Here is an 11,057-nt window from a genome sequence, read left to right as displayed (position 1 = left end):
TTTTTTTTTTTTTTTTTTTTTTTGGAGAAACATTAATGAAAGAAGACTGGTTATATTGGAAAAATTATTAGATATTCCTGCAGTTTCATAAATGCGTACTCTCTCCTCTCATATGAATGGTGGAACCCACTATTCACGTGAGAGGAGAAAGTACGTATTTATGATATTCTGAGAGTACACAATAATTTCCCAGTTATATTGAGACATAACCAAAAATTTATTAAAGAAATAATTTCATTGGTTAATGAACTATGCATAGACACAAAAGTATCAAAGGTATGAATGACTATCATAAATCCGTGGTTTGATTATTTTACCAAGGGTGTGTTTGAATACTACTTATTTTACTGAGAACAGAAAACTTATTACTGAAAATAATAAAAAAATAATTTTTGGGTTACTGTTCACTCCCCCAAACATTGTACATTTGCCTTAATGCACTGTTCATGGCACTGTTCATGTCCCATGAACAGTGCAAGACATGAACAGTGCAAGAGGCACTAATCAAAAAAAAAAAAAAAAAAAAAGGCAAAAAACGCAAGCGCGTGAGTTTTCATCCTAATCCACATGGATACTAAGTGTGTGTTTGGCAAAAATTATTTTTGCCAACTTATTTTATCATTCAGCTTATTTTTAATACTATTCATGAGCCTCACTACATTTTTTGGTACTATTTAATAAAAAGTTTTCAATTTTAGTAAAATAAGTGGATTCCAAATAGACCCTTAAATAAGTATTTCCGACACTTCATTTCACATTGCCTTTTTATCTTTTTATGTCTTCTTAAAAATTTAACATAGTTTTTTTTTTTTCAACCATCTATTCTGATGATGATGAAGAATCAGTAGGCTAAAATTTCCAAACGTAATGATCCACAAACCAAATCTTGAAGAAAGAAAACAAGTCAGAGGGGACCGGTGGAGGTCGGCCAAAAATCCTCTGATGGTAAAGTTAGTGAATTCTCAATTCTCAAGAAGGGAAGGAATTTTCTGAGTGTTCAATTTTTTTGAGTTACCTTTTGCGTTTCAGAAGAAGAGCCCTTATATAGTGTTTTTTGAGGCAGTTATCTCTTTAAGCGTTGCATACTTTGGGAGATTCTGAGGTAACTCCCATAACTGCTATGGAGGTTACTTCCCGTTTTCAAAGGAGAAACAGTTGCATTCTAGTAAACAAGTGGAGTGCAAAGAAGATTTTCAGGACCCTCGTCCATCTTGTTGGTTTGATGGACGAGCCAATCCTAAGACGAGCTCGTCCATCCGGACAGACGGATGGACGAGCTTACAGTAAAACGGGCTGCTTTCCTGTGGATGAGCTACATGGACGAGTTTAGCAATTGCTTTTTTTTGGTGACACCATCAGTTGCCCCCAGTCCATAGGTCGTCTAAGGAAGCATTGGTTTATAACTCATTTTCTCGTTCCCTCTCTTTTCTTTTCTTTTTTTTTTTTTTTTTGACGGAATGTGCCACGTGTTGTAGTTCTGTTGGTTCTTAGCTGCGTCGTTTTATTCTTTTGAGGCACAAGCCACGTGGTCTCTTTTGATTGGCCTGTGTCGCTTCAAGTACCCCACTTGGTTCTCTATAAATAGTGGAATCTCTTTTGTGCCCTTCACATTCACAAAGATTTTCCTCTCGAAATTCCTCGTCTAGAACCTCGTCTAGAAGTCTCTCCGCGTCTAGAGCCAGGTACTCTCTTCCTTCCTTTAGGCTTTCCTTTTTCCTTAAAATGTCTACCATTATATTCTCGTCTAGCAATAGTACAGATAGGGCTATAGACGAGTATCAAGATTCCTCTAGTTATAGTGGTTCTAGCAGTAGTGACAGTAGCAAAGGAGGCTCTACGGACGAAGAGCACATCTCTGGCGTCCTTGGGTTTCCTGTAGAAGCTCTTTAGGAGCAACTTAGGAAAGTTTCAGGTTCCCAGGCTGGTACCTCGTCTAAAGTTCCTTCGTCCAACCCTACAGACGAAGAGGAAATCGTCTAAAGTTGTGTAGTAGGTGTCCATTCTAAAACATCTGAGCAAAGGCTCTCAAACCTTAAGGCGGGTATCAGATTCTGGACGAATTTAACCCAAGGTTAGCCATCCGTGGAGAATGGTGCTGCAACCCCCGTTTTGGAATAGGCGTCTGTGAAGCCTACTTCTTGGGAAGCCTTAGATTTCCTTTAAATTCCTTTGCTAGAGAATTACTAGTTAGGTTAGGTTTGGGTGTTTGCCAGTTTAATCCAAATGCATGGAGATTGATTATCTCAATGCAAATTTTGTGGAATGAAGTGTTTGGGAAGGACCGTTCTCTTACTGTGGACGAATTTATTTTTTGCTATAAGCCTTCTTAGATAAGCCAATCTCTTGGCTTTCATCAATTTATAGCAAGGGGCAGAGACTGTAGATTAATCAAGTCCCTAGCCTTGTCTGACAGGAATTGGAAGACAGAATTTATTTTCGTCTCTGGTTTTTGGACTGGCAATCCTGTAGAGGTTGGAAGGGACCCCTTTGCTCCTTACTCAGGAGATTTAGGGAACCTGCATCCAGAAAGTACGTCCTTCCCCTTTTACTTTTCTTTCCCTCTTTTTTATACTTTATCCAAACGTCTAATTCGTGATTTGTTTCACAGGTGTTAAACGTCCATCCTTGAGCAAGTTTCATCGTGATCGCGTCCATAGGGCTCGCCTTCACACCAACATAAATTTTCATTCTTTAGTTAATCTACGCAATCTTTTTAAGTGGGGGTTTGGTCCTAATCCCTTGAACAAGGCAATTGCCCACGAAGTTACAGTGCGAAAAAGTAAACATTTTTCATGATATTTGTCTAACTTTTATTCAGCTTCCTATAGTCTGTCACTCATTTATTTTAATTTGCTTCAGGAATGGCAATGTTGAAGGAAAACAGGGGAAAAGACACTCTGGTGGAAGAGGGCCGTCTTGAAACTCAGGCTCAAACTCGTTCATCGGCTGGGGAGAAGAGGAAAACTATATCGAAAAATTTGGATTTAGGAAGCCTCCCTAGCCGTCGAGGCAAAAAGGGAAGGCATGATTCGTCTCGAGTTGTTAAGCCTAAGCCCCCTTCGTCCCAGTAGCCCACTCAAGTATTTGACGTGGACTCGTCTACCCAGTTGATGTGACTCCGTCCAAGTCTCCTCCGCCTAAGACGATCGTATCTACCTCGTCCCAACCTTCCCAAAGGGCATCTTCAAACATCATTGAGAATGAAGATCTTGCCTGGGAGCGCTTCCAGAACGCTGTCACGGACGAGGACATAAACACTTGCTATGACATGTCTTTGAAGGATTTTGAACACTCTGGTGTTCATGATCTTTTTAAGGTATGTAAAAATATCTTTACCTCGTCTGTCATTTCAAGATTCTTCGTCTTTCTATCTGTTAATTATTGTAATCGTTTTTGCAGGCCATGTCCAAATTCATAGCGGCGTCTAGGCAAGCTACTGGGTTGGATAGGACGAGAATCATGCTGGAGACGAGAATCAAAGAAGTGAAGGACGAGTCGAAGAAATGGGCTGAAGTAGCTGCTAAAGCTAAGGAAGAGATGAAGGAGGCACAAAACCTGGTTGAGGAGCTGAGAGCTGATGTGGTGGAGAAAGATACTCGTCTTGATCATATGCAGAAGAAGAATGACGAGCTGAGTATCCTTCTCACCAAGGCGAAAGAAGATGCAGTGACCGAGTTTAAGGCGTCCAAGCAATACATTGATCTTCTAGACAACAATTATGCAGCTGGTTTTGAAGACTTTAGGATGGATGCTATGGAAAACTTCCCTGAAGTGGACTTCAGCTCCATTAAACTTAACCTCAATCCTGCTACCAGCTCTCTCCTTCAAACAGGTTCTGAAGACGCCAATATTGAAGACGATGCTACAACCCTTCCTCCTCAAGACGCCTCAAATGACAATGCTCCCCAGACTTAAGAAGAAATGTTTCAATGTTTTGTACTTCTCTTTTTTTTTTTTTTTGGTCCATTGTTTTAGGACCCTTCTATGTAATGCAAGTACATTCGGCTCATCCATAATTTAAGGACGAGCTTACGTAAAACAAATTTTAATTTTACAAGGGTGTTTGGACATTAGTTGTCCGCCCTTGAAACAGTTGAATGAATGTTGTTATCTTTCTTTAATATGTGCATGGACGAGTCTTTATTTTCACATGCTAGACTTGATGCTTAGCTCGTCCATTTTACATATATTTTTACCATTTTTGTTGGAATTTCACTAAGTGTGATTTATCCATATGAGGTAGTAATTCAACATTATTCATCTTTTGATTTTGCCAATTTTCATCCTGAGACTCTGCATTTTTACTCGTCCATGGACCAAAATATTTTTGGTTCCAAAGACACTCGTCTATGCATTTCCTCGTTCATACTTGGGACATGCATAATATTTTACTTCGTCCATTGTATGGACGAGTAAATGTTAACCTCTTGACGGCGTAAGTTTTACCTCGTCCTTTTACCTGGATGGGTTCGCCTGGATATCAAGTTTACCTCGTCCCTTGATTTGGACGAGTTTACTTGGATGGCATAAATTTCACTTCGTCTTTTTATTTGGACGAATTTGCCTTGAAAAAATTTGGCGATACATCTCCGCGTCTAGAGAATTTTCTCGTCTTGAGCTTTTCATCTCTTAGCTACATGAAAATCAATATTGCACACAACATTATATACATAACATAAAGTATTGTTTTAAGACGAGGCATACACTCTAGAGGCTAGTGCCTTTATTTAAACTACACAAACTATAACGTTGTCCATAAATTTAACATAATAACAAAGCCACACAAAATATAATAATAAAATTTTTAAATCCCTGAGCTCGTCCAGAGTCATGCTCCTCCAGGCTGGCATTCTACTGATAGTACTTCCTCAAGTGCTCCACATTCCAAGGATGCTCCAACTTCCTCCCATCAAGGGCTTCCAAGTAATAGGATCCTTATCTTTTGCAGTTGACGACTCTGTAGGGGCCTTCCCAATTTGGTCCCAACTTCCCATGAGCTGGGTTCTGTGTTGCTAAGGAAACCCTTTTTAGGACGAGGTCCCCTATGTTGAATCGCCTTGGCTTTACCATTGCGTCATACCGCCTAGCCATAAGGTTTTTATACCTTGCCATCCTTTGCTCAGCATTCGTCCTTACCTCGTCTATTAAATCGAGTTTCAAACAGAGTTGCTCATCATTAGCTTCGTCCTGGTAGGTTGTCACCCTATGATTGGCCATGTGCACTTCCGCGGGTATAACTGCTTCAGTTTCATATGCTAGCTTGAAAGGAGTTTCTCCTGTAGGAGTTCTCATTGTCGTTCTATATGCCCACAGAACACCTAGTAGCTCATCTGGCCATACTCCCTTAGCCCCCTCAAGCCAAGTTTTGATTATTTTTAACAAGGATCGGTTTGCAACTTCTGCCTGGCCGTTAGCTTGTGGGTGGGTTAGTGAGGAGTAGTGATTTTGAATTCCAAAGTCTATGCAAAAATCTTTGAAAAGTGCATTGTCAAATTGTCGTCCGTTGTCCGATACTAGCACCCTAGGTACTCCAAATCTGCACACAATGTTCTTCCACACAAAATTCTTGACATTTTGTTGTGTGATGTTGGCCAAGGATTCTGCTTCTACCCACTGGGTAAAATAATCAATACCAACCACGAGGAATTTCATTTGTCTTACACCTAGTGGAAATGGACCCAGAATGTCTAGTCCCCATTGTGCAAAAGGCCACGGGGCCGTCATTGGAGTCAAGTACTCTGATGGTTGCCTGGGGACGTTGCTAAACCTTTGGCATTGATCGCAGACCTTGACGTAGGCCTTAGCGTCAGGTTGCATGTTTGGCCAATAATATCCTGCACGGACGATTTTGTGGACGAGCGACCTGGCTCCTGAGTGATTGCCACATGCTCCTTCATGAATTTCTCTTATTATGTAGTTCGCTTTGTTTGGGGCTAAACACCTGAGATAAGGCTGGGAAAAACCTCTTTTGTAAAGAATCTCGTCCATAAGAATGTACTTGGCCGCCCTTGCCCTCAGCTTTCTAGCTTTGTCCTTCTCTTTTGGGAGTCGTCCGTCTTTTAGGTATGACACAATTGGAGTCATTCAATTTGCTCTATTTTCCACCTGTTGTACTTTTGGGATGTCTATACTTGGCATATACTGAATGTCATCAAATTTGTCTATGACTTCACCCGCCGAGCCTTCTCTCGCCAAAGCATCAGTTTCCATGTTCTCCTCCCTTGGGATTTGAACGAAGCTAACTATCTCAAACTTTTTTATAAGGTGCATCACTCTGTTTAGATACTTCCTCATTTGTTCTTCCTTAGCCTCAAACATTCCATTCACTTGGCCTTTAATTAACTGAGAATCTCCCAAGACGAGGAGTGACTTCACTTCTACGGACTTGGCCAATTCCATCCCTTTGAGAAGAGCTTCATACTCAACTTCATTATTAGTTGTCTGGTACTGCAAACGAACTTTGTGTTTTAGTTTGTCCCCCTCTGGAGATTGCAAAACCACACCTATTCCTCCTGCGTACTGTGTAGATGAACCATCCACATAGATGACCCATTTGATATTTTCCTTCTCACCCGCCTCGTCACAATTTAAGGTAAACTTTGCAATGAAATCTGCCAGAGCTTGAGCTTTTATGGCATGCCTCGGTTGGTACTTTGTGTCAAACTCATTGAGCTCGATGACCCATTGAATCAAACATCCTGCAGCCTCTAGTTTGTTCATTGGCTTCTTGAGTGGGTGATCTGTTATGACGTTAATGACATGAGCCTGAAAATAGTGCCTTAGTTTTCTGGAGGCTGTTCTCAATGCAAAAGCCAATTTCTCCATTAACGGATATTGTCCTTCCGCTCCCCTCAGTGCTTTACTAGTATAGTATACAGGTCTTTGTACCTTGTCTTCTTCCCTCACTAGTGCTAAACTCCCTGCGTGTGAGGTGACTGCCAAATACAAAAACAACTCTTCTTCTTGCATGGACGGGCTTAACAAAGGGGCCTTGGTGAGATATGTTTTCAAATCTTCAAAAGCTTTCTGACACTCGTCGGTCCATTCAAATGCTTTTTTAAGAACCTTAAAAAATGGCAGGCATTTGTCAGTAGCTTTAGAAACAAACCTGTTGAGGGCGGTAACTCGTCCGGTGAGGGACTAGACTTCTTTAACATTGCTCGAAGGCTTCATACTCAATATTGCTTGAATTTTGTCAGGGTTTGCTTCGATTCCTCTGTAGGAGACCATAAACCTTAGAAATTTCCCTGATGATACTCCAAAAGCACATTTTCTAGGGTTCAACTTCATGTGATACTGCCTCAGTCTGTCGAATGTTTCCTGCAAGTCGTCCAGATGCCTATCCTCGTCCTGAGTTTTCACCAACATATCGTCTATATAGACTTCCATATTCTGCCTGATCTGTGGACGAAACAAATGATTAACCAGTCATTGGTATGTTGCTCTAGCATTTTTCAAACCGAAAGGCATCCCTTCATAACAAAATAATCCCTGGCTGGTGATAAAGGACGTCTTCTCTTGGTCCGCTTCATCCATCCTAATCTGATTATATCCAGAGAAAGCATTCAGGAAACTGAGCAACTTGTGGCTTGCAGTAGAATCTACCAGCTGATCAATGCGTGGTAACGGGTAACTATCCTTGGGACAAGCCTTGTTTAAGTCAGTGAAATCAACACACATTCTCCACTTGCCGTTCGCCTTCTTGACCATGACCACATTGGTTAACCAGTCAGGATAGTATACCTCTCGAATGAACTTCACCACAATTAACTTCTGAACTTCCTCCTTAACAACATTGTCTCTCTTTGGGGTGAACACCCTCTTCTTTTGTCGTACTGGTTTGGAGGAAGGGCATACACTCAGACGATGGGTAATGACACTAGGATCTATATCCTGCATGTCTTCGTGACTCCATGCAAACACATCTCTGTTTCTTTTTAAAAAACAAATGAGATCCTTCTTGATCTTCGCTTCCAGATCTGCTCCAACCCTGGTACACCTCTCAGGGTTATTATCATCTAAAGGAATATCTTCCAACACTTCAAAGGGTTCTGCCACAACTTTCTTTTCTTCAATATTCATTGCTTGAATTTGCTCGTCCGTAGCCAGCATGGCTAGATAACACTCTTTTGCTGCTAATTGGTCCCCCTGTACTTGGCCTACCCCATGTTCCGTCAGGAACTTGACTGACAAGTGGTAGGTAGATGTAACTGTCTTCCACCTATTTAGGGTCGGCCTCCCAATTATTGCATTGTAAGAGGATGAACAATCTACCACAAGGAAGTTCACATCTTTGGTAACTTGCTGCGAATATGCCCCCACTGTCACTGGTAATGAAATACTGGCCACAGGTTGCACCTTCATTCCACCAAAACCTACTAGGGGGGAGCTTGCTGGTCGGAGCAAGTCTCGTCCTAACCTCATCTGCTGAAAGGCTGGATAATACAAAATATCAGCAGAACTCCCATTATCTATAAACACCCTTCTAGTCTTGTAGTCCGCAATAAGGAGGGTGATGACAATAGCATCGTCATGAGGGTGATGGATTCTCTTTGCATTCTCGTCCGTGAAGGTGATCGCCTACTCGTCTGTAGTCCTTGCACTCAGTGATCGTCTAGAGAGCTGAACGCTCTGCACTGCTTTCAAGTATACTTTCTTTGACTTGGATGACTATCCTGCAAAACTACCCTCTAGAATGATTCTTATTTCTCCGAGTGGTGGTCGTGATGATTCTTCTACCTTCCCTTTCAATTTCTCGTCCTTGTGATCTCGTCCAAGGAAATTTCTCAGCTTCCCTTGTCTGATGAGATTCTCAATCTGTTGCTTCAAATCGAAGCACTCGTCCGTGTCGTGCCCATGATCTCTATGGAAATGACAATACTTATTTTTATTGCGCTTGTTGGGATCTCCCTTCATCTTCTCTAGCCACTTTAAGGAAGGCTCGTCTTTGATTTGCATAAGGACTTGCTCAAGCGGCACGTTCAAAGGAGTGTATTGTTGGTTCCTCGTTGATGGACCTGCTTTCTTCTCTCGGTCTTTCTTATCCTCCGTTCGTCCCTTCTTCGAACGAGGACCCTGTTCAGAATGACGAGCAGGATTTGTTTCCATTCTCTCAGCCCTCTTCCTTTTCTTAACTATAATCACATCCTCTGCATTCATGAAATTTTGGGCAGAATGGATGAGTTCAGCCATAGACTGAGGTTCCTTCTCATAAAGTTTATGTATAAACAAGTCAGAGTTGACCCTATTATGGAAAGCTGCCAGCAATAACTTGTCATCCACCTCATCCACGGTCAAAGCCTCCCTGTTGAAGCGCGTGATAAAGGACCGCAAGCTTTCATTCTCCCCTTGCTCTGTAGTCAATAAACTAGACGAGGAACGCTTGTGTCTTTGTCCTCCAATGAAGTTATTAACAAACAATTTGCTTAACTCCTCAAAAGAACTTACTGAGTTTGGGGGTATCTTGCTGAACCAGACTCGAGTGGGTCCCTTAAGGGTGGTAGGGAAAACTCTACACATTATCTCATCTGGAACCCCTTGAAGGTGCATGGTAGTTTTGAAGGTAGCGATATGGTCAAATGGGTCACGCATCCCATCATATGAATCCAAGGAAGGCATCTTGAATTTCGGAGGTAAAGGATGACCATTGATAGGGGCTGTGAAGGGGGAGTCTGTTCGGTGAACTAGATCCTCTATAGGATTTGCCCTTCTCATGTTTTCCCTCATCTCAGCCATAACTTTCCTCATTTGATCCATCTCCCTTTCTAAGTGTGGCATTCTTCTTGGTGCATTACCCCTCGATTGGCTTTCTGACTCAACATTTCTCCCATTTGCTTGGTTCTGACCAGGCTCTTCTCCATAGACCTCCTGACGTTGCCCCCTAAGGTTAATTTCCCTTCTCAATTCCTGGTTTTGGCGGGTTAATTCTGCCATGACTGCGGCCATAGACTGCATGTGTTGGACTAATGAAGGTTGCATTGCAGGCGCCGATTGACGGTCATGACGAGGGTTGCTGGAGGCATCTCTACTTTGTTGAGGGCCTGGATTGGTAGCCCTTGATCTTGTCCGGACCATTTCAGCCCTTTGTCAGAGAAAGAAACTACAGAATTCAACGATGAAACTCAACGTAAAAAACTCTATCTTCTTCCCCATAGATGGCGCCAACTGATGATGATGAAGAATCAGTAGGCTAAAATTTCCAAACGTAATGATCCACAAGCCAAATCCTGAAGAAAGAAAACAAGTCAGAGGGGACCGGTGGAGGCCGGCCAAAAGTCCTCCGATGGTAAAGTTAGTGAATTCTCAATTCTCAAGAAGGGAAGGAATTTTCTGAGTGTTCAATTTTTTTGAGTTACCTCTTGCATTTCAGAAGAAGAGCCCTTATATAGTGTTTTTTGAGGCAGTTATCTCTTTAAGCGTTGCATACTTCGAGAGATTCTGAGGTAACTCCCATAACTGCTATGGAGGTTACTTCCCGTTTTCAAAGGAGAAACAGTTGCATTCTAGTAAACAAGTGGAGTGCAAAGAAGATTTTCAAGACCCTCGTCTATCTTGTTGGTTTGATGGACAAGCCAATCCTAAGACGAGCTCGTCCATCCGGACAGACGGATGGACAAGCTTACAGCAAAACGGGCTGCTTTCCTGTGGACAAGCTACATGGACGAGTTTAGCAGTTGCTTTTTTTGGTGACACCATCATATTCTATTGACACCATCATTATAGGATTTAGGCCCCGGTTGTCACAAAATAAATCAAATTTTAGTCAAGTAATTAATTAATTATGCTCTTGATTGAATTGATTAACACATCACACAAGCACAGATCACATATGACACCAATATGATGGCCAATGAAAATTGATGAAACAATCCGTTTCACAATAAATAAATAAAAAATTGAGAATGATTTAACCTAAACAATCCTCAAGATAACATATCCACTAGAATAGAATCAAAGTTTGTATAATAGATTTAATCCTAAATCTAGTACAACCTCATTTAGTACTTATTGGTATGACTACACGTAACTCTGAATTCCACGGACTCTTTTATTTTGAA

At 41.6% G+C, this 11,057-nt stretch overlaps 2 protein-coding genes across 2 annotated transcripts; one reads left to right on the top strand and one right to left on the bottom strand.

Annotated features, from left to right (window-relative positions):
* Window positions 1-2,865: 2,865 nt before the first annotated feature.
* On the top strand, window positions 2,866-4,123 carry LOC136066162 (uncharacterized). The gene is made up of 2 exons (XM_065770032.1): window positions 2,866-3,316; window positions 3,400-4,123. Exons 1-2 carry the CDS (start codon window positions 3,269-3,271, stop codon window positions 3,913-3,915), a joined length of 564 nt encoding a protein of 187 aa, XP_065626104.1. The 5' UTR covers window positions 2,866-3,268; the 3' UTR covers window positions 3,916-4,123.
* Window positions 4,124-7,428: 3,305 nt separating this feature from the next.
* Window positions 7,429-8,364, bottom strand: LOC136066154 (uncharacterized). Its single transcript, XM_065770014.1, has one exon. The coding sequence runs from the start codon at window positions 8,362-8,364 to the stop codon at window positions 7,429-7,431; it is 936 nt and encodes a 311-aa protein (XP_065626086.1).
* Window positions 8,365-11,057: the final 2,693 nt, after the last annotated feature.

This window comes from Quercus suber, unplaced genomic scaffold (genome assembly GCF_002906115.3).
Source record: "Quercus suber isolate HL8 unplaced genomic scaffold, Cork oak 2.0 scaffold_123B, whole genome shotgun sequence".
Taxonomy (NCBI): Eukaryota; Viridiplantae; Streptophyta; class Magnoliopsida; order Fagales; family Fagaceae; genus Quercus; species Quercus suber.
The sequence above is the reverse complement of the archived record's forward strand: the minus strand, read 5'-3'. Positions and strand labels throughout refer to the sequence as shown.

What these genes read in the sequence shown, in the direction of transcription:
- LOC136066162 (XM_065770032.1), top strand. Translation starts at nt 3,269, where the DNA reads ATGTCTTTGAAGGATTTTGAACACTCTGGTGTTCATGATCTTTTTAAG. An exon ending in GTGTTCATGATCTTTTTAAG is followed by an intron (nt 3,317 to 3,399) that starts GTATGTAAAAAT and finishes TCGTTTTTGCAG; the next exon opens with GCCATGTCCAAATTCATAGC.
- LOC136066154 (XM_065770014.1), bottom strand. Translation starts at nt 8,364, where the DNA reads ATGAAGGTGCAACCTGTGGCCAGTATTTCATTACCAGTGACAGTGGGG.